This window comes from Falco punctatus (genome assembly GCF_963210335.1).
Source record: "Falco punctatus genome assembly, chromosome: 9".
Taxonomy (NCBI): domain Eukaryota; kingdom Metazoa; phylum Chordata; class Aves; order Falconiformes; family Falconidae; genus Falco; species Falco punctatus.
The window spans coordinates 18,342,486-18,365,826 of NC_137589.1; the positions used below are offsets into that span (position 1 = coordinate 18,342,486).

Sequence of the window (23,341 nt, forward strand, 5' to 3'; positions counted from 1 at the left end):
CGGGTTTAAATCGCTCCCTGGGGGTGGGGGAGGGGGCCGCGGCGGAGGCGCTGCTGCGCGCTGCGCCGGGCGGGAGGGGGGCGGCGGTTGACTACTCCAAGATGGCGGATGAGGAGACTCCGCTCCTCCGCCCGCGCGACGGCGGCCTCGGCGGCGCGGCCGAGGGCCCCGAGCCCGCTCCCAAGCGCCAGCGCCTGGACTCGGAAGACGGCGGCGGCGGGCGGGATGCGGGGCCCGCCCAACGCCCGGACCGGGGCGCGGGGCCGCCGCTCGCCACCGCGGCGGAGCCGCCGTGCGAGCCGTGCGAGGGGGCGGCCGCGGCCGGCGATGGCGGCGGCCGGGCGGCGGAGGAGGACGAAGAGGTGGCGGCGGCCTGGAGCGGCGCGGACAATAGGGCCGGGCTGCGGGGCCTGCCCCGGGCGGAGCCGCAGCCGCGGCAGCGGGGCCGGGGGGAGGGGGCGGAGGCGGCGCCCGGCGAAGACGCGGCGGAGGCGGCCATTGGCTGCAGGCGGGCGCAGTGTTCAAACGGGGCGGCGGAGGCGCCGGCCCTGCATCCCGGTGAGGACCCCCCCCCTCCCCTCCCCCGCGCGGCCCGGCGGGACAGGCACCCGTGGCGGGGGGTGGCGGGCGCTCGGGGCCGGCTCCCCCCGCGGGCGCGGCGCCGCGGCAGCCGCCCGGAGGGCCCTGTGCCTGCCGCCGCCCGGGGCCGGCGCCGGGTGCGGGGACACGGCGCCGCGGCGAGCGGGTGCTCCGTGCGGGGGCGGCCGCCGCCCGGCCGAGCCGCACGCTGGATGCGAGCGGGGCGGGGGCTGCCGCTGCCGCCGGCTGACCCTGGCCGGGCCCGGTGCCGGTGGGCCCCTGTCAGAACCCGTTGCCTCTTGCGGCGGTCTTCGCAGGAGGAGATCGGCTCGGTTCTCGCTTCTGAAAGCACTCATTCTGCTGTGTCGCTGGCAACAAGTTATTAAAAACGGAAAATCGTAAGCCCCGATTCCTTTTTGCAATTTCTGCCCTGGTAATTATTTGACTTATCTTTCTTGGAAACTTGCACAGGAGCAGCAGTCCTGAACAGTTCTTTAAAAAACTTCAAGTTACAGCCTTGTTTAAGATTTCAGCGACTGCAGCGTAAAACGAAACCAGAATCTTCTAAAAAGTTTCTTTGCAGGTCGTGTTGGAAGCATACTGTTTGGGCAGTGCCGGTGTTTAAACACCTTACATTGCATTATTGAAGCATATAGCTTTTGAGGGGTTCTTTTTTGGGTTTGGTTGGGTTTGTTCAGGTTTTTTTTTCATCTTAGGTTTTAAGGTAGTGCTTTGAAGAGACTTCTTAAAAGGTATAAGGTACTGCATTCTGCCAATAAGGGCTTTGCATTTTATCCCGGAATACAGTTAAGGATATTTTACCTTTAACTCCATAGCAAAACACGACAAAAAACTTCTGCCTGTGCAAAGCCAATTCCGAGCGCAGTGTGATAAGCCTGGAACAGCCTCAGTGTTTACAAACGTCATTGGAACAGCAGTCAAGCTAATGATATCTTAATCAGTGCCTTGTTTGAAGCCTTTTTCTTCAAGTTACTCAGGTCCTCAGGTAGTTCTGGCAAGCATTCCCTTCAGTCCTTTGAGGAATCAAATGAATACCCAGGGAGTGTTACAGTTTAACTGTTCCTTTAGCCTGCTTCGATCTGTCACAGTGTTTTTCAAATACAAGACAGCGTGACCTGTATGTGATGAGACTCTAATAACGTAAGCTTTCATTCTTTATACAGTAGACATGTCATTGTAGTAAAACTCGCAGTTCATGCTTACTGATGTGTACTAATCAACTTTTTTCTTCATAGTGCTTTTTGCATAATATATTCACTGATTTAATGCATACTGAGATGGAAGTGAAATGCTGTACATACACAGGTTAATAATAAGAAATAGCGATGTCAGTGAGCACCTGTAGTCTCAGAAGAACAAGGCAGCAAGTACATAAAGCAAATCTCTGTACTCTACCTCTTTCCATTCTGTTTGGAATAAAGTATTTATGCCAGTAGGAAAGAACAGGACAGCACAGTCTCTAAATAAAATATGATGGTGTTTTGTGGTGTTTTTTTATTTAAGAGTAAAGTGAAGTAACCACGCTAAAATATTTTAGGGGTCTATTCAAACGGAAATTGGAAACTATTACAGTGATTCTTTGCTTCAGAGAGAATGACTGAAACTTGTTCTCCTTTGTTCATAGTCTTAAATTTTCAATAAATTAAGCTGCAGTTATTGTGGCTATTTCTAATAAGGCCAATAAAAAAAGTTTAGTAGTCTAAATTCTAATAAGCTGCTTGGGTTAAAATTTAGATTTCCCCTTAAACATCAGCTTAGTAATGCATGCTGTACGATAGGTATCTCATTCTTCTTTGGACTCCATCTAGATACATGATGAAGTTGGATTGAGTTACTCTGGCTTAAGGCCACGAGCTGAGCTGAGGTAACTGCAGTACTCCAAGCCAAACCCAGCTGCAGGGTAAAAGTATGAGATAAACTTAGTGAAGGTGATTCAAGGTAGCATATTTTCTGTCATAACTAAAATATCAAAGCGTGTATGTGGTTACCCATCGCAGCTCAGCTGCAAGATAACAGCTTAACAAAATTCTGTAACTTTGTTGTATTCAAATGTGTATCTGTGGGTTTCTTTTAAAATACTGTGCTCTTAAAACCTAGTCAAAGATTAGGCTATAAATGGTGACACACATTTTATCCTATTTCTCAGTTAACTGAATGAAGGGAGAATTGTAAGAGAAAGGGATTTTTAATTGTACTTCTAAAGCATTTGGAGAGATACATATATTAAGTTACAAAATTCTTAAAGCCCAACACTTCACAGAATGAAAATTTTGCTAAGGTCAACATCCAGCCCACTGTGAAGCCCAGTATTAAGATAGCAAATGCTTCAGTAAACTACTGAAGGCTTGAAAGCTATCTGTAAACTCAAAAAAAAAAAATAGACATTTTGTGTGTCTAATAACAAAGCTGCCTATTTGTAATTCATTGCAATGAAATTTGAAAGCATACAATTTTAGGTTTGTGATATGTTTAAATATATATGTGTAATTTGGCTCAAGCATAACCCATCATTGTTGTCCTGTCTTGCAGATAACTTCCTTTTTAGTGATGAAATCATAGCCAATGGTTTTCACTCCTGTGATAGTGACGAAGATGACAGAGCCTCACATGCAAGTTCTAGTGATTGGACTCCGAGACCACGTATAGGTAGAATCCTGTCTAATGTTCTTAGATGCTGTTTGCCTTTGAATAGTTACTTAATTCTTCCTAGTCTTCAAATGATTTCTTCTATAGCAAAAAAATTTGTCAGTTACTGCTGTTGAGCAGCTTAGAGTTGTTAACTGTATTCTGTGTGCTGTTTAAGGAGTCTTAAAATTAACCTCTTTAAACTTGGTGTTATGATTAAAAATTGTCAATGTCTCTTTTTGTGTAGGAATCCTGTCACGATCCATCTTAAAAGCATACACACAGACTCACTGAATTGAACAGATTTATGGCATATTTCTAGCCTGTTTACTTGGTACTAATTCCTTAAGGAACAAGAAGATGATTCTTGTATTTTAGCCAAGCCTTAGGGCTCACTGTCCTAAGTGTTAACATCAGTTTGGGAATTACTAGTCTGCATATATATTGCATATTAGTGGTTAGGAACGCAGTAGAAAGCTCTTGCCTCACACAGGGACAAGATAACTTCTAAGGTCGCTGGTGATTTGTGTGGGACAGTGGCTTCCAGGGTACAGAGGGGTTGGGGCTTTTTTGCCTTACACAGGCATGATAATACTACAGCATTCATTTTGCCAGTATTGATAAAAATAGCAGCAAGAAAACACATTATGATAACACAACATTCCACTCAAAATCTGCCAATACATTGTCTTTGCTGATCCCTTATTACAGGATCACTCTTGGTACCTTTTCAGTAGATACGTTTAACAAACAGTTTTCTTTATATGTATTGTAACTGGCCTTAGTGATAGCTATTTGGGCCCTATTAGTCAGTTTAACTTCTTAAGATTTACTTATTTTTCCTCTGCTGCTCTAATCTCAAGTCTTTCTGGAAGGATTGATTTGAATCTGAAATTGCTAGTGTTAGATGACTAAAAGGACAACAACAATCCATGGACTAGTGGGCCCTATGTGTCTCTTTAGAGCGATGTTTTTAATATGACTAGAAAGTATATGTATTGTTTGTTGTCTCTTCAACTTACTACTGTAAATACCTTACAAAATGTTGGAAAAATACAGTTGAAGCCATGAAATGGACGTACATTGTGAAAAGCTTGTTGCTAAATAAGTGCACTTCTAAGACACATTGAGTTTGCAATGAGCTGGGATTTCTACCTTGACTCACTTGCTATGACATCCTCCCTGAGTTAACATAAAATAGCAATAAATAAGTAAAAACCCTAGCTATACTATCACCTCAGAATTTAGACCAAAACATACACGGGTTTTGATGAATGAAGCACTAAATTGGATTAATAAAATTGTTGTAGTCTGCTGTAGCAAGCATTACTAAAGGGGACAATGATCATAATAATCTGAAATACTTGACTCAATTTTTTTATTTTTAATTTTTTTTTTAATTTTCTTAGGTCCCTACGCTTTTGTTCAGCAGCATCTCATGTTAGGTACAGACCCACGGACAATTCTGAAAGACCTGCTACCAGAAACAATCCCTCCACCTGAACTGGATGATATGACACTGTGGCAAATTGTTATAAACATTCTTTCAGAACCACCAAAAAGAAAAAAACGAAAAGATATTAATACTATTGATGATGCTGTGAAACTTTTACAAGAATGCAAAAAAATAATGGTCTTGACTGGAGCTGGGGTATGTATTGCTGCAATGACAGTGAGAGAATTATGTAGACTGTTAAATATTACCCAGTGCTTTACAGCATGCAGGTGATGTGACCCTCACAATGTTGTAATCAAATAGATGTGCTAGATGGGAAGAGGAAGCACAGCTATCCACTAGAATGATGCACACTGCAGGACTGAAGCTTAAGCTGGAAATCTCAAGATCTCTCTTCTTATAAGAAAACATTCTTTAAACATTTAAACTTTTAAAACAGCTGCTTCCATGCAAAATAGTTATGGAATAAGATCACATCTACCTGTTCTAGAACATTTTTTATCCTAGTCATTTTTTCATTTGAAGCAGAAGTTACGATTTTTTAAACAAAATGTCAATGGATCTCTTAAAATACCTGATGGAGCTACAGGAACTAGAACAATAGGACTCAAAGTAAAAAAAAATAAAAAGTTTCTGTGTGTGAGGATTGTAAGAAGAGTATGATTAGGTTTCAGTAGACTGAATATTACTTTTAACATGTGCTGCTCTCTGATGGTAATAAGATTACTCACTGTTTTACTAAAGAAGATTTTTAAACTGTTGTACATTTGCAGCTTTATACCCATGTACCAGAATATGATAGAAAAGTCGATCATTTTTTGCTTCTGTTGTTCGTACACAGAGGGTAGGACACCATTCAGAAAAGATGAGTAATTCAAATCAGCTTGTTAGAAAAGTTCTGCTACTTCTGTTACCCAGTCTTGCTCTTTCTATAATTGCCATCATACACATTTTTCCCCTCCTCTTCCCATAGTGTTTTGAGGTAGTCTGAGGCAATAAATTTTAGTCTTTATTGACTACTACAATGCTTTGATAAACAATGTTTATTTATCAAAAGGGGGTTATTCAGAAAAAGTAAGACTTAGAAGTTACTGTGTTAGCATGTAAAAAAAAAAAAACCAAAAAACCGGCCACTTTGTCCAAGCCTAAGTTGACAGATCCATGAACACTTACTAATCAAATTTAATGCAATTTTAAATTTTTGTTCACTTCTTACAGAACTTCCAGCAGTAAAAGTAAATTCTGGTGTCCTGTTACTAACTCTACAGGTTGTACCAAAGGGGTTTTTTTTGTCCAGTTGTCAAACGTTGTTTCTGTTCTGTCTCTTCTGCTTGTGATTTGGGAATTGTTGTATTGGTCAAAAAAAAAAAATAAAGGGGGAAAAAATGAAATGAAAAGAAAAATAAATACAGAGAACCCAGCCTGGTTTTGTTCTTAACGTCTCTGAGCACTGTGAGCATACAGAAATGTGGTTTCCCAAATAGGTTGTATCATAGCAACTCTTTATAGCCGAATATGTGGTAGTTTTGCTTATTTCAGATTGCAAAAATATATTTCAGGTGTCTGTGTCATGTGGAATACCTGACTTTAGATCAAGAGATGGCATCTATGCACGCCTTGCTGTAGACTTCCCAGACCTTCCAGATCCTCAAGCAATGTTTGATATAGAATACTTCAGAAAGGATCCCAGGCCGTTTTTTAAGTTTGCAAAGGTATGGTTTTCCAGCAGTTCTTATCTTGGTCAGTAAAGACAGATAATATTAAAATGTATAAACCAGATATAAAACTATTCTGTTAACAAAATGGTATCTCTGTCTTTTCTTATAAACAAGATAGAAAAACATGGTAATATATTGAATTTATTTTAATGACAGACTTCATGCAGTGGCATAGGAACTCTCCTTGGGCACATCTTTGCAATGTATCAACTTTATATCCTCAGTGTTACTTGCATCATTGTATGCAACCAGCTATTAGCCTTACTAAAAATATTCAGCAACATTTTTTTTTTTAGCTTATTTTTACTGTTAGCATTGTAAGTTCATTATATATTCAACCATTCTAGATGATGTCTCTAATTTCAGGAAGGATAAATAAAAACTTGTAATTATTTAATCAAACCTCAATCATCTTGGCAGCTGTTACTTTCTCTGAAAAATGACAGAGTACGAGAAACTTTTGGCCAGCACATGAGTAATGCGGAAAGCTACATTTGAATTTGATGTGCTGTGGCATGCTCTTCAATAGAATACATTCTCATTTTAGCACTGTGTTTATAGTAAAGGGGACTGAAGCAGTTTCATGCACTAATAAGTTTGTTCTTGTTTCAGGTTTTGATATAGTTATTACAAGGATCTGTACATGTTACAGAATTAAAGCCTTTTTGCAGGGACTGTGTTCACTTAAAAGGGAGAACACAGTTGTTTGAAAGATGTAGTGATAGTAAACAGTTTAAAAAGCAGGGACTACATCTCCAAGACAAGAAGGAACTGTAGAAGCTGTAGACATATGTACAAACCTGCATTTAGTCTGGAATTTCCCTGGGACAAAGAACAAAACCCCAAAATACTGTAAGAATTACTACAGGATCAGTAAGGACTTGTAAAAATCAATCACTAATAGTGCTCTTTCTTCCCTTCGCGTGTAATTTATACTGCTGCACTATTTATTTTACAAAGATTGGAAAAGAAAAATCAATGCATTCTTCAGCTGCTTGGGGTTCTCTGAAAGCCTCCTGTCCTCAGTTGTGTATACTCAGTTACTTGCTTATTTAATATTAAAAAAAAACCAAAGCCCCCAAAACCTTACAGCAAACAAACAAAAACTAAACTTACTTGAAGCCTGTCTATACATAGTTTTTACCCAAATAGACCAAATCCAATTTGGCTTATACTTTCTTACTAAAATAATTTCTCCTTCTCCTTTTCTGTCCATCAGCTCAGTTAAGAATATTGATTTCTTATTCCATGAAGTCTTAAGTTCCTTTAATTCTAGGGGCAAAGAAATGGCTGTATAAATTTGCAGAGCTCAGTGGCAGACCATGTCTTACTTCTTCAGACCAGGATATAAAAGCGGTTAGGACTATCTGATTATAATTATAATAGTCTAGTCATAATGCAGTTAATAGCACTATTAGCAATCACTGCTCATTTTGCTGCAGTTTAACTTCAAAGACTCACGTAGCTTCAGAATTAGAAGTAACTTGAAATATTTTGGGGGGAAACCAAATGCTTTCATTTTAAAACTTGGGCTATACAGAGCTGAAGGCAGAGCCTTTACAAATATTAATTTAACAGTTCACTGATGAGCTAGAACTTTTGGTTCAGCTTTGGCCAGTGTTAAAAGGCCAGTTGACTGTTCAGTGGTAAAAGTGACTGGAGAGCAGAGGGTCTGGAATTAAAGTGCCTCTCCTAAATGAGTGCTCCTGACCAAGAGCGATAGTGCTGCTGTTGTCCTCCTTGTTGCACAGCAACCAGAGGTACCACCCAGGTGGTCAGCTCAAGAAAGAGGCTTCTAGTGTGACGCTTTCAGCTGGGTGCCCACATTTATTTTTTCCTTTTGACAGGCTCCTTGTTCATTCATTGTGAGCAAACATGAAAGCATTCTACAAAAGTGTCTACATTATTTCCTGTATGCTCTTTAGATATACCTACCTCTTCTACCTTGATTTAATGAAAGGGCTAAGAATCTGTCAGGCATAGCAGAACTGTTCTGCTAAGCCATATGGTTTGAACTTGATGACTACTGCTAAGTGGCTAAATTGGCAAAGCTGGTCTGAATACGACCGATCTTCCCCTTTATATCCAATGCCTTTCTGCTTTCTGGGCTTTCATCCTCTAGGAACAGCTGCTGATAATGCTGAGGAGTAAAAACTGCTTACACCAAACCAGAAGACCAGAATTAAAATCCCTCATGACATATTTGTGAGACTGCAGTTAAACCATGTATGTTTCTAATAACAAATATTGAGGTTACTTGACATATACAAAGGGGGGAAAAAAAAAAAAGGCTTTCCTATTTCACCATTCCCAACCCCCAAAAAATATCTAAATCTTGCTTTTATGTTGTGTGAAGAGCAAAACATCAACCTGCATGGAGCAATTCATCCTGACATGATTGGAAGCTCAGCTGTTGAAGGAAGAGTTGGATCTGGGAGAAATGGCAAAATGCAAAGGATTCCCAGAAAACATTAACTGCTGACATAATCATTATTGATAATTAGGTTTTTGTCAATTGCTGCAGTTGGAATAAAGACATTTACACTTTCTAATGTACTTCTGGATTCCCTAGGAAATCTATCCAGGACAATTCCAGCCGTCTCTTTGTCACAAGTTCATAGCTTTGATGGATAAAGAAGGAAAACTACTTCGCAACTACACTCAAAACATAGACACATTGGAACAGGTTGCAGGAATCCAAAGGATAATACAGTGTCATGGTTAGTGGTTTTAGTTTCACTTATTTTATATATAGGAATGATTTTTACTGGTGCATGTGACAAGGTAATAATTAGAATTAAATTATTTTTTCTAAAATTGGTATCTCTTGGCAACAAATATTCTGCTTTTAAAATGTTGATTTTTTTTTAAAGTAGCTGAAGTATTTAAATCAGAAGTTCAAGTGGAAATACTTCTTTCAGAAATTGTTAAACAGTGGTCTTTGTGTATCAGTGAAGATCCACACCCTGTCTGCACAAGCTTAGGCCTTAACTTTTAAAATGTATTTGGTGTTTCTTTATGTATGAGAACATAGTGTGGAAATCCGTCTTTTCATAGGTCCCTCTTGCTGTCTGTCAATTAAATGGAGTTTGGCTGTTACCTCATTCTTTATTTAGGTTATGTTCCATTGAAATCTTAAAACATCCTGACACTTCAGTGAATTTACCTCATGTATAAAATACTGTGGATTAATCACCAGTTCAGCTGAACTGAAGATCATCCTGTTACACCTTCCCTGTCATACACATTCTGTAATGATGATACCAAATTAAGTGGAATCTCTTAATTAGTTGCTTGATATGCTTTCCATTTCCAAGGACTTGCAAATATCAAGTTAAAAGTCCAAGGATTCATTTTTAAGGAAAGGATATAGAAAATTAGTTCTTCAAGTGCACGTTTGGATCATTTAGTAGACTTCTGACAAATAAATTGTTTAAAAGCAGCATTAGCATGTTTCTAAGACCTTTCTTAACTAATTCCACCTTTTCCAGGGACCAAACCCACTTGGTTTCCTTACCTGCAAAGCCTAGCTCAGCGTCAGATTCGCCAGTTCAGACAGAGTAAACACGGTGCTCTGTCATGGTGACCGTACAGCATGCAGTAGAATCCTACCTGTCAAATAATCCAGATCTGGTGCTAGTTGCTGTTTGTGCTCAGTGTGTCATGCATTTTCCTTTGGTTGTCATTCTGTATGAGGTATTTATCATGAACTTCTTACATGGTTGTGGTTTTGCACATCACATCACACTCGAGCTTCCATTTTTTCAGTTGCACACCTACAGTATTAGATTTCAGACCATCTTCAGTGTACGTTCTTTATAAGTGGATTTTAAATTAAAAAGATTCTTTAAAAACATGCTATGGACTTTGAGATTTTGAGGCCTCCAGACATTAGTGAAGTTTTGAGCACATCGAGCTTTATCTGACATACAGTTATGTTGCTCTTCAACAAATGCTAGTTGACTAATGGTAAAAGAGAAACTGAAACCATTATGTAAGGGTTCATACTGCTACGTTCTGTCATTTTTGTCTAGCTGCGGCAATGGCACGTTTATGTGTGCCAAATGACAAGGAACCTTCTCATGATTTGGGAAGTCCATATATGAACCTTTGAACCTATTTCACACTGCAGACTTACAGTAAAGTGGCTATTGTGAAAACCACTGTATCTTAGATGCATTTTCTGAATTTAAAATGGCTATTACAGTCAACCAGCATGTCTGGAATTAGATCCTATTTCTTGCCATTGCTGTAGAAGAATGATCAGAGGCGGTGGCCTGCTGGCTACACATGACTCGTGCATGGAGCAGCATAACTTCTTAATCAACTACTGATGGTGAAAAATGAGAACTCAAGTACTAGAGTTGCAAGTAGGTAGCAACAAATGCCTCAGACAGTGTTAAGTCTGCTAGCCTGACAGACACAACCCTAGCATACTGTATAAAGGCCTCAATTATTACTATAAACAAGTTACAATGAGCAAATAACTGTCATACTTCCTGTAGTTTTTGGAGTCCCTCGAGTTCTGGCAGCTGCAGTGCTGAGCAAGCGTTTCAGAAGCTGTGCACTTTCCACGCCAGCAGCAATCAGGCAAGCTGAACTGCCAGTTGTTCATAAACAATCTGCTCCAAGTTTTTCTGTGCTTTCACTCTTTTTTTCTTACCCAGATACAATATCCCCAAAGCATATTTTGATGATGTACTTAGCCCCAGAATCCCTTCATTTAGCACTGTAAGTGTTGGTTGACTGCTGTGCTTAGGTTATGAACAGAAAACATCTTTGGTTTGGGTGGCTTTAAAATAATGCTCTGGATAAAGTTTTGGTACCAGAGGTTTTTAACTGTTCTTCTGCAATGCTTTCAACATCTTAATGGTTACCTTTCTAAAAGTTTCCTTTTGAAGAGAGGCTTTTATACCCCCTTGTACATTGCTCAGTCACAGGGCTTGCTTACTCATAGGTGCTTTCGTATCACCATTAGAAATTAGATAGCTCCAGACTTTTACTGTATGAGTGACATATTCTAGTGCAGGGTCAAAGATCCCCGTTTTTTAATTTTCTTTTTTTACTCCTTGTTTCATGGTTAGGAGAAAGTCTGTCAATTTTTCTGTTTCATTCTTCAGCATTCTGTCAACTTCTAGCATTTTTCCTTCTGCAGATAAAAGGCCTTGTAGACTTCTCTCTCCTGGACAGATGCACACCAAAAGGCCACTCTGGTTTGCCACAGTGATTTCATACTCTATATTGTGTGTGTTAGCCACCCAGTGCTTTCCCTTTAGACAGAGACAGACGTGAATGCGCTACCACTTGGGCATCGCCCTCAGTGGCTTCAGGAACAGGCCAGTTAGAGCTACCAAGTAGATGGATGGAGCAACAAACTTACAGTCTTGCCAAATAATTAACACAGTAGCTAAGCTGGATACCAGATTCAGAGCAGTATTTCAATTTTAACAATATAGCTGTAGCTTCTCACTTCTGCTGAAAGGAACAGTACTCCTATTCAGTTGCCTACAGTCAAGTCTTTACTAATGCATTTTCTTAGTTATTTTGCCCTACAGATTCTTGAGTTCATGTGGGTTCTTTTTCAGCTGATGCTGTTTGCAGAGCTGTCGGCACTACTGTTAGTTGCGTAAAGAGAAAAGGGAAATTTCTGTTTTCCCCTTGCAGTATATGCTTGTACAGGTTGGGGGAATGAGAGGACACAATATAATCTCTGTTGACATGCATGTGGTATATCACTACTCCTAAAGCAAGATTTCTGTTAACATCTGGAACTACTTGTAGTACTACAAGTATCTCCTCCTAATTTTCCATTACTTTTTAATGACTGATTTTTATAGCACTGCAGCATAACAGCCTTTGTGTCAAAATAGCTTGGACAAAAAAACCAAATCTAAATGACTGAAAATCCTTATTTCAACTGTACGGGTTTTTCCCCTCAGGTTCCTTTGCAACAGCTTCCTGCCTGATCTGTAAATACAAAGTTGATTGCGAAGTTGTTCGAGGAGATATTTTCAACCAGGTAAAGATTTTACTTTAACTCACTGCACTTTCTAATAAGTAATTCTCTCAAAAAAAACACCACAAAAAACCAAAACAAAACACAACCCCACCCAACAAACTGAAAACCACAAAACACCAAACCCAAAACACCACACTTGGATTGCTTAAAGGATCTGCTTTTAAAAGGCTACATTATCTTTGCATGTATTTCATAAAAGTGCCTATCTGCATTTTAGCATTTCCTCTAACTCTTGAAAGTATACTCAGATGCTGTACTGCAAAAATTAGGTAATGAGAAGAAGCAGAACAAAACCATAAGAGTCCATTTTTAATGGCATCTCCGAGAAAAGTAGATGTTAAAATGGTAAATAGCAGGTTGGATTTATACCTGTTTTATGTTAATCTCAACTCACAGTCACACTGAGAAAGCATTCTTATGTGTTTGTAACATTGGTTGCTCTTTGACCGCCTACCTATGCTAAAAATATGTTTAAGCAGTAGGTGATGCAAGGAGAAATTGCCAGCAGCCTCTGAGCAATGAAGAGGATCAAATGAAATGTCGAAGGTTGCTTTCTAGGAGTTCTGAACTACTCCATATTGTGAACTGCACACATCTGGGTGTGACATGCCCCAGGGCCAAGGCAGGAATTAGTTCTGCTCTGGAAGAATGAACCTTTGGCTTGGAGAAACCCTCTTTGCTCTTCTTCCCCTTCTTTTGAAGGAACAGAAATAATGATTCTTTGGTCAAAGAGATCTTGTTTATACAAATGGAAAGGGACTCTCTTTTCTGCAGGCTCATGTTTTTTTGATAAATGCTTAGGTCCACTGTTTTAACTTTAGATGAGAAACATGGAAGCAATGTAAATCCTTCAGGTATTACATTTGAAATGGAACCTGATGAAAGCCCTTTCAGAAGAAATGTTTGAGTTAAAGCTTTAAGGAATGTCAGTCTCATAAGCCTGAAGCTTTGTAACACTGAAATATTGAATGTGAAATCTGGTTTATTTTGCTGTTAAGAATATTATTTTTGAGAATTTTTTATCTTACAGATGTTTGCTGTTCCTTTACCATCAAAGCCAGCTGATTGGAGTTTAAGATTTTTTCCTTCTAAACAGCCTTCCTAAGCATGTTGTAATTTTCTGTTTTGATTATTAATGGTGAGGTCTCCGCTTCTCAACAACACTTCAGTCATTGTATGCTCATGTGCTGAACCAAACTTCTGCCCTGATGGCCCATACCTGCTGGTGGTCAGTAATGGAAGCATGGGGAAGTGGAGAGAAGAAGCCTGTAGCAAAACTTTTGCATAATGAGTAAAAAGAGTTCTTACTTCCGAGATAGGACTGAAGGAGCTTTTTACACTCAGTCTCTCAGCCTTAATCTTACAGTACTGTTACCAGGTATATCTTTCCAGGGCAGACCCTAGCTGTAATACTGAATTATTTTCATAATGCAAAATAAATGTGGTTATTGCCAAGTATAATTTCACACAAGAAGAAATGGAGCTATTGAAAGAAAACATACCCTTCTTCCTTTATGCCTAAAAAAAATTGTTCTATTTGCCATCGTTATCTTTATTCCATAGCCTGCATTTCCCAAACCAGTACTATGCAGTTTCTTTTCCTGTTGCCTCTCTAGAATATAGAATTTGGTTCTTTTGATATCTATCAAAAGAAACTTTTTCTGTACTTATGAAACAAAACACTGTCTATTTCAACAGCTTTGTTCTCTAACAAGTCCTCCTTCAGAAAAATGTTTTTGGCACCTGGGTCCTAATAGGTAGTCCAGTTTCTGGTCTCTGCAGTCCTACACTGCTTGAAAGTTCAGTTATACAAGGCTCGAGGTCCTTAGGTTTCCTAAAAATACTACCTTTCTTTTGCTCTGGTCCTTTCCCTGATGGTCATAAGTGCTTCACAAGGAAGTGAGTCTAGCTAGCATCTTTCTGCCAGGATTTCCGGACTGAGAATTGTTTGAGGTCATCTGTTTAGAAAACTACAAATTTTTTGTTGCTGCTCCATTGTTTTGCCACTTCCAAGATAACTTGCTAGGTCCCTGTATAGCATGATTCTTTGTCTTGGTTGCTGTACACAAGCATCCTGCTGGATGAGAAGCAGTAGCTGTACATCACACATAGAACTTCTGAGTAAAACAATTGTCAGTCACTTCCAAAAGTATCACTTTTACTTTGCTTTTGACTATTTTAGTCAGTTTCAAGAAATAGTGAAAGGGTCTCAGATTTAGGAAGAAAAGGCCCAAGAAATGGAAAATGCACACCAGTTCTTGGATATTCTTAAGCCTACGTAGTCTTTACTAATCTTGTTTTTGATGTACAGATAACATCAATAGTCAATGAGAAATTCCATTTCTCTTTCATTAGACAAATACATCACCAGAGGTGGTGGTGGGATTTTGGGGAAATGCTCCTTCTGGAGGGAAACAGGACCCTAGGCAATTGAGTGGCCAGTTATCTAGCTTTAACTTCTTGGTATCAATGTCAGCTCTTGGAATAGATCTTCCCCTTTACTGAAAACCTTCCTGAGAATTCGCAGAGAAGCTGGTGAGTAGTGTAGTGTTGAATGGACCCATTTCTGGGCCCATTACAGTGACTCAAGTGATTTGGATAGGGACATCAGTTCCTTTACTATGATCCACTAAGTCACAAATCATTGGACTTCCTGGGAGAAATTATAGAAATGGAGTTTATACTACTTGGTCTTTTTAAATTTAAAGTTAGAGGTTGTCTTCATTTTATCTTCCTCCTAATACAAAGCAAATTATTTTCCCTTCTTAAGCTTCCAACTGAAAGTGCAAAAGCATCGCTAACATCAACAGAAGAGACAGCAGGGTAAAAATCTTCAGAAACGTTTAAGCTGTTTGTGCATTATGAGCTGTCTTTCTGATACATAAAGATCCAAGGGAAAAGTTCAAGATTCATTCCACCCATCTGCTCCTTTTTCAGGAATTCTTTAGTTGTTTTCCCTTTGGCACTAGCACATGGTGAAGGTTTCCTCCATACCAAATCCCAATTCTTGTGCCATATTGCTGCTTACGCATCCCTCCCACAAGGTTTTCTTCAAAGGAGAATTGATTCTTTGTTTGAAGGCTTAAAGTTTAGGGAAAGGTCTTTGACACTAGAGGAAGGCCTTTTACTTGGGATGTTTTCTCATTTGGAAAGCATTGTCTTTTGTCCTGCTGTAGGCATCCATAAACTGGTTCTTTGATTTAAACCTTCTAAGTTCTGTATTATTTTTTCTGCATATGTTCTCCGTACAAAAGGGAGTTGTTGGCATTTAAATGTCACTTTTCATATATTTTCCTATTACAGTAGGTAATACACATCTCTTTACACCTTTACATAGCACTAATTTGCTTGTGATGACTGCTATACGACTGCAGTTACGTTTAGCTCCTTAGATTTTATTCTGGGGTATTGTATTTAACACTACGGCTAAGAAGATGTGAACTATTTGAAAGAAAAGTTGCCCAGTAGTAATTGAAGTACTGTCTGTACATAGATCAATCACCACCTTGTTTTTCTTCTCTCTGAAAAAGTCTTAAGATAGGAAAGAGTTGAAAGAGGTCCCAAAGATCAGAAAATCCTCTCTTTTCGGGAGGAAAGGAAGCATACTTCTCCACAAACATAACTCTCATCCACTTTAAGTGAGCATGGATTCTGCTCTTTTTTTGGATGAATTGGAAAAGTTTAAAATAGAGACCAAACAAAAGTTCTTTCCTATGTTCTTGTCCTGTATGCTTTTTGCTAGCCACCTGCTACAGTTCCATGTTGCTTTTTGTGTGAAACACCATACCCTTTTAGGAGAGGAGAAAGTAGAGCAGTGAAGGTCTACAACACACCCTTTGATTAGGAAGGATTTTATATCAGATCCTACAGTGGAAAATGACCGTGAAATCGTAAGGTTTTGCTCTGATTAAACAGAGAAAAATATATTCCTATCAAACGGGAAGTAGTTACTCACTGGTGCTGAGCATGACTTCTGGATTTTGGCTTAGTTGTCAGACAAAGACCTGTGGTATAGATCTGTGTGGTTTCTCCCTTCTGACTTAAGAGGACTCCCTCTTTATTCCTGCTGTAGTTTTATTTTGGTGTGCAGCTGCTGCAGGCTAGGGTAAGAAATGTAATATCTGAATATCCACAGAAAAAAGGAGTGAGGAAATATCACTAGAACTTCCTTGTCTTTTGCCAAAATAAGTTATGTGAATTGCTAAAGTCTGAGGTTTTCAAGGGCACAGCCTTGAACTGTAGTGATAGAAACTGTTCTAACACAGGTTGTACCTAGATGTCCCAGATGTCCACCTGATGAACCGCTCGCTATCATGAAGCCAGACATAGTGTTCTTTGGAGAAAACTTACCCGAGCAGTTTCATCGCGCTATGAAGTACGACAAAAATGAAGTTGATCTCCTTATTGTCATTGGGTCTTCACTGAAAGTAAGACCAGTAGCATTGATTCCAAGTAAGTTACTATCTCTGGTAATATTTTCTTCCAAAAATTTTGGATCAAAAGAAATTCTCAGTTAAGAGCTCCAAGAAATGCTTTTGGCTCAATTCAGTGAAGAAACTAGAGTATGCATCTAGTTTTCCAAGATGAAAATTGATTATCTCTCTAAAGCTGAAATGCAAAATAGAGAAAATAACAAATTCCAAGTGCTTTTTCTACACTCCAGGCAAATATCAAAGTAACAAAATGATAATCTGAAAAAGCTACTCCCCTAAAACTTGAATGACTTTGTTCTGAGATTCAATTCATGTCCCTCCCTGCTTGCAGTATGCTTTCAGACTTACTTGAAAGATTTAGAAAGGAATCATCTTTAAGAAGATAAATGTAGTGTCAAAAAAATCAGATCAAGTACATCAGGTGTCCAAGTTGTAGCTTATTTTAAAGTCAGAACCTAATACTAAATGATACACAGTGTGCAGTATATAATGTGTCACTATTTGGATCCTTAGCTTTTAAAAGTGATGTGGGAAAACATCTCTACTAATATATGTTATAGAAAAATGCACTTTAGGAAGGCTGAGAAAATACCGTGACAGTGATTTATTTGCCTACCAAGTGCTAGACTTATTAGTACTAAAAAATTCTCATGTGTAAGCCTAAGGAGGACATGTGCTTAGCATCTGCTCTTAACTGGGAACAGTACCGCATCTGTGACCCTCGTAGTAACATCCTCTTCACCTAGTGTTTAAGCTGATGGGAAATGCCTAAGGACTGGAAAGTTAAGATCCACTACACAAACCATTGCTCTTTCTGTGCCCTTCAGCTGGATTTCGTTAGTTGGTTATCTTGAGGAATCAGGGCTGCATTACCAAACGGATGGGTTTTGGAAGCCTAAACGTCAGAGATGGGTTGAGCAACCCTGTATATAGTGTATATACAGCTTGTACCTGGAAACATTTTGACCTGATTAAGGGGGTTTCATTTACCAGCAGTAGATTCTTCATGGCACTTCGGTACATACAACGAATGCACAAAGTCAACATTATTCTTCTAAGAGATTACAGTTCTAATTTTAGTAATCTTTTTCACACTTGACCAAACATTGCCGTAGTCAATATCACAAAGTGCATGTGTTTCTCAGTGATTGAGTAGAGGAACACTTTTTACTGAAAAAAAAAAAAAGAGGGGAAAAAAGTCTAGATAGGCTACAGTAAACACAGCACCACAGACTGCTGTTAAATTTGGGATTTGCTTGTCTTCTTCCCGATCTGTCCGATTTGGTCTTGTTGCAAGTGAAGGTATGAAGAGAAGTCTGAGGAATCAAGCTTTCTAAGTAGATCTCTGCTGAAATTAAAACTGAAGTGACTAGCTTTAAATTTTCTTTTCTATATGTAGGTTCCATCCCCCATGAAGTGCCTCAGATCTTAATTAATAGGGAACCTTTGCCTCATCTACACTTTGACGTGGAGCTTCTTGGAGACTGTGATGTTATTATTAATGAATTATGTCAAAGGCTAGGTAGCGAATACACAAAACTTTGCTACAACTCGGTAAAACTTTCAGAAATAACAGAAAAGCCTCCACGAACGCACAAGGAGCTCGAAATGCACTCATCTGAGCTACCGCCTACCCCTTTAAACATTTCAGAAGACTCTAGTTCACCAGAAAGAATGACCCCACCAGATACTTCAGTGGTATCTTCAGAACACCCAGCTGAATGTAAGGTAGAAGACTGTGATCCTGTGTCAGAAACTAAAGGGACCTGCACAGAGGAAAAGCTTCAGGACACACAGACGTCATCAGAAAACCCTGAAGATCCTACTAGTGAACTAATGAACTCTGAAACAATGAAGGAAAATGGATCTAACAACGGAGAAAACAAAGGAAAAAATGAAATACTGAAGAAGTGCTGGGTAAACAGATCTGCAAAAGAACAGATTAGCAAAAGGCTGGATGGTAAGTGTTAACTCATTTCAGTATTTTGCATTTTTTGGCAAAGATGTTTATTCTAGACTTAACTTTAAAGCAATAAATAAGTTACCCTTGATGGAATCAGTGGGTTTTGGTGGTTATTTTTGTTCAGACTAGTGTCCACACAACTCACAATTGTATCATTTATTTCTTTTGAAGAAGCTGATAGGAATTCTTTTTGTAATTCATAATGGCTTTTATAATCAGTTATTATATACTCACTGAAAAGATCAACGTTTTGGAGGTTGAAGGTAGATATAAAAAAATACATCATTCTAACATTTTCAAATGCATTTTCAGAAAAAATAGTTTGATCCTTAAGTGGTAAGAAGCTGGTCCACTAGGTCATGATTTGGTAAGGCAGTAGAACTAAGAGATGGAGTCATGATAGGAGCTGAAAAGCAAGTCTCACAGCTGGACCCAGGCAGATTTTGAAGGAAGCTTTAGCCTTTCCAAGGAAGCCTTCCAGTATGCTGTCTCTTAACTGATGCAAGGAGCTATCACACTAGAAAATCAGTGTGGATGAAGAACCAGGTATTAAATTGCAACTTTCTAAAGCAAACACTGTTCTTAAACTTTGTCAAATACTCTGTGCAGTGGGTTCTAGTGCTGTTACAAGTAATGGAAATCTAGCTGCGAATACATGTACCAATGAAAAAAGCTGCTAAGCACTGAATAGTTTAAATGCTTTTTTTGCGTCAAAGGGAGGGAGGAGAAGGAACACTGAGCTTTTCAGTGAAGCATTTGTTTTGTGCTTCATAATAAATACACATACATTGAAATAAATGCATTTTGAATGTAATCTGTCGGTTACGTGTCACTGTGGAAAAGACATACATGCCAGGTACCTTTTAACCAGAAGTCTGCAAGATCTTGTACGAATTATTTATTTTAGCCTTTTATTGACTTCTGAAATTCTGTTTCAGGTACTCAGTATCTATTTTTACCACCAAATCGCTATATTTTCCACGGTGCTGAGGTATACTCAGATTCTGAAGATGATATCATATCTTCTAGCTCTTGTGGGAGTAGTAGTGAAAGCGGTTCATGTCGTAGTCAGAGCTTAGATGTGGAAGATGAAAGTGAGATCGAAGAGTTTTACAATGGCATAGAGGATGAGGATGCTCCTGAAAGGGAAGAGGAACCCGGATTTGGGGAAGATGGAGTTGAACAAGATGAATCGGCAGCTGATGAGTCATCTTACACAAATGAAGCTGCAGGGACTGATCATCCAGGCAACAAGTTGTGAAGTGATCACTGACTGGTTACAGGAACTTCCCACCAGCATTAGGAGCTTTGGCATGTCAGAATGAATGTTTACGTCTGGATTTAGCGCAACAAAAACATAAGGATGTAGTGTTTATAAATAACTAAAACAGATTTTCATGCTTAGTTTTTTACCTTTTTCAATAAAATTCTATTACTGCACACTCAACACTAACTCATCTTTTTTTTTAAGGTACTAGGAATATCTAAACAATTGTCACTATGTTCACTTTTAAGTTCATCTGTCTGATTAGGCATCCATGTATATAATACATATTTTTGCTTAATGAATTTCAGCTTATATTATTTTTAAACAGTTTTGAAAAAGCCATTGGAATGTTAAACTAATATAAAGGGAACAGCTAATTTAGACCAAAGAATGGTATTTTCACACCTCTTGCTTTGTAACCGTTCGGTTTATTTAAAACCTTCTCACACCTGCTAAACCTTTCATTCTTGGCTAGTCCATCATTAAACACTGGCATTTTCCAAGACCTACTGTGGCAGCTAATCTTTTGCTTTAACAATTTATCTTGTATGTTTGAGACACATTTAGATGCAAGTAGATAGTTAAATGGAAACAAGACAGCCAGCACTTGAGAAGCCCTATGATTTTTAGGCTGATCAGAAGTGCTGTGAAAATGCTTAGGTTACTGAGTTCAATACTTCCTGTGGATATGAAGCAATGTTGATCTTGGCTCCTTAGCAATTTAATACTGGTATTTTAAACAAAATGGATCCCCCATAGTAGAAGTTTTTCATGTCGTACAAAAGTCAAACATAGTGCAGCTTGCATTAAAAACAGCATTTGATAAGTTGCCAAGACTCTTAATGTGGAAGCCAGGCTGAGTTCAGAATGCCGTTTCTACCAGCATGGGAGAAGGTGCAAAAAAAATAAGCTCTTCCTTTGTACTTAGATGCAACAAAACCAGGAGAAACTAATTCAAGTACTGAGAGCCTCTGCTTATACCGCTGCGTGGAAAATAACTTAACCTGGAAGCACGCTGTTTTGAGGTCATGTCTCAGGTTGGGAAAATAATTTTCCACCTGCTAGCTCCACCATGCATGTTAAAAGCAAAGTAGCTACCGAAATTACTACGTTGTATATTCAAGTGCTAGGCTGCCTTACAACTGAGTGTTGCAAACGTTCAAGTGCAGATTGTTTCCAAGCCTTCAGAACTATTTTGTTAAATTGCACAGTGCAGTAGTAAGTGAAACAGCATTTTTCTATAAACCACTTTTTCAACATTGGCCCAAATAAACTCTATGATGTAGATTATTCATATACTTTGCTTTAATATTTATTACATTTTGGAAGATGTATAGTAGCTGTTCTTTGAACACGAGATCCATCAGTTAATAAATATTTAAGAACAGCCTCCTGTATTCATCAGAAAATGTTGGCATGTTATCTCATTATCCAAATTTAATACAGCTCTTACTTGGCTACACTAAAGAATGCAATATGTTTAGTTTTCACTTGCATGTCACAATGTATTAGTTTGTGCTATAGGAGATATTTTAAATTGAAATACTTTGTTTTAAATTATTTTTACAGTGAGGATTGTTTTCTGCTCTTTTATATTGTATATAGTGTCTTTTATGTAATCTACTGGCATATGTTTTGTAGAAGACTGTTTAAAATGACTGGCTATCTTCCTGCAACTTTTGAAATACAAACCCAGTGTTTTATACTCGTACACTTTGTTCTGAAGTCTATTAAAATTGTCATTTGATTTCTGGTTTCTCTTAATTTCTAGTCAGATCTGAAGGCTTCACAAAAGAGGCCCTATGAAGTCAAGCTATACCCTAGCTACTGTAAGGCATTATATAGTAAATTGCTTTTTTCCGTCTGCCCCCTTGGGGGAAAAAAAAGCCTGACTGAAGCTGCTCTGCACTGTCTCTGGTAAAATGGCCTCCTAAACCACAATGGAATGTTGTCCTTCAGAAAACCACTTTCCTCCTTTCAAACTCCACGTTAACTGTAGATGTCTTTGCTGAACAAGTGTTTATTTCTGTTGGCATTCCAGTACCCTGCAGCTCTGCCATCTTTTCTCCTTTTCTCGACCCACCCCAAAGCTTCCTTGGTGCTTGGCACTTGTTGCTTCTGCCCCAACCCTGAACAGCTGTGTCCAGGAGAAGCTTTCTGTAAGGAACCTGCACCACTGGGGAGGTCAGGGCATGTTTTGGTGTCACATATACTTCATTTGTGGTTTGTGTGTTTCTCTCTGGGCAGCAGTCTCACCTGCCCGTCACAGCATGGCTGAAGCCCAACTACAGACCACCCTAGGCAGGTCAGGCTGTGCTTTGTCACAGGGCTACAGCTGTACTGGCCCCCTGCATGCTGCAAAGATCCATGCCTGTTGGCCCTCAAGGGCCAGGGCCCAGTTTAGTTGGTTTTCCACTATGTAACACCTTACTATCTTGATGATTCCACCGTACTTCTGCATGACACTCCCTCAAATACAAGTTAGATTTGTATTAGGCAAAAGCCCCACCTATTTATAAGCAACTCACACACTTGAGAGATGAGAAGAAGTATTAAAAAAACGAATTTTTTACACAGATAATGTTTCCCTATCAATTGCTTATTACTCTGAAAGGACTCAAAAACATTTCTCCTCTAGAATAAAACAGCTGCCCCTTTTTCTATGTCAAGATGAAGTAGTTCTGCTTTTTGTTCTTGTTCTTTCATGTATCTTTGCCAATATTACTTGAACAGAAGAGGAACCCCAAACTAGAATGACACCTTATTCCTCTATTTCACACACTATCCTTTCCCTGTAGTGAAGATCTTGTCTTTACATATCAAAACAATCACAAGGCAAACGATGGGAATGGGGAAACATTTGCTACCACAGCTCTTCGTTATCCCCAAGTATTCAGCATCTTACACAAAATTCATCTGGAAGCACAGAAGAGCATGTACAATCTCAAAAAAAGAGATTACTTGTTTTTCTCATGAAAGCATCTTAACCCTCTTAACATTTATATTAGACGCACTGAAAAAAAACAAAGTACAAGCGTTTCTTCAGTAAGACATTGCCACTCCCCAGCCTCCTTTCAGCCTATTTTGATGCATTAGACACAATAATAACCTTGCAAAAGTATTTCAAGTGATGTAAAAGAAGTCTATATTTAAAAATCCTGTGGGGGGTTTTTTTCTTAATGACTGTGTATTTTCTATGGACCTATCTTGAATCCAGTACATTTTTAGTGCTTTTGATTATGGAAAATACATAATGCTTT

The 23,341-nt window shown here is 39.1% G+C and overlaps 2 protein-coding genes and 1 long non-coding RNA gene across 8 annotated transcripts in view; 2 read left to right on the top strand and 1 right to left on the bottom strand.

Moving 5' to 3' along the window:
- The window catches only part of DNAJC12 (DnaJ heat shock protein family (Hsp40) member C12), a 40,120-nt gene that overhangs the window by 14,583 nt on the left and 2,196 nt on the right, over window positions 1–23,341 (bottom strand). The gene's annotated exons all lie outside the window — the stretch shown is intronic.
- On the top strand, window positions 24–21,828 carry SIRT1 (sirtuin 1). Of its 6 annotated transcripts, XR_013930331.1 has the most exons (10): window positions 24–558; window positions 3,130–3,246; window positions 4,635–4,876; window positions 6,241–6,393; window positions 8,972–9,119; window positions 12,339–12,418; window positions 16,684–16,870; window positions 18,251–18,811; window positions 19,127–19,360; window positions 19,753–19,888. XR_013930331.1 is itself a non-coding variant. In XM_080401319.1 (9 exons), exons 1-9 carry the CDS (start codon window positions 102–104, stop codon window positions 20,073–20,075), a joined length of 2,268 nt encoding a protein of 755 aa, XP_080257445.1. In that variant the 5' UTR covers window positions 26–101; the 3' UTR covers window positions 20,076–21,828. The 6 variants fall into 6 exon arrangements, 5 of the variants coding, with proteins under 5 accessions (XP_080257445.1, XP_080257449.1, XP_080257448.1 ...); XM_080401319.1 differs by lacking the exon at window positions 19,127–19,360 and having other exon boundaries at window positions 26–558; window positions 19,753–21,828; XM_080401323.1 differs by lacking the exons at window positions 24–558; window positions 19,127–19,360 and adding an exon at window positions 575–1,012 and having other exon boundaries at window positions 19,753–21,828.
- On the top strand, window positions 4,883–6,101 carry LOC308069306. The gene is made up of 2 exons (XR_013930341.1): window positions 4,883–5,338; window positions 5,668–6,101. It is a non-coding gene; the product is annotated as an uncharacterized lncRNA (long non-coding RNA).

Coding starts and splice junctions, on each gene's coding strand:
- SIRT1 (XM_080401319.1), top strand. CDS start 102: ATGGCGGATGAGGAGACTCCGCTCCTCCGCCCGCGCGACGGCGGCCTC. Junction 3,247..4,634: donor GACTCCGAGACCACGTATAG/GTAGAATCCTGT, acceptor TAATTTTCTTAG/GTCCCTACGCTTTTGTTCAG. Junction 4,877..6,240: donor TGGTCTTGACTGGAGCTGGG/GTATGTATTGCT, acceptor AATATATTTCAG/GTGTCTGTGTCATGTGGAAT.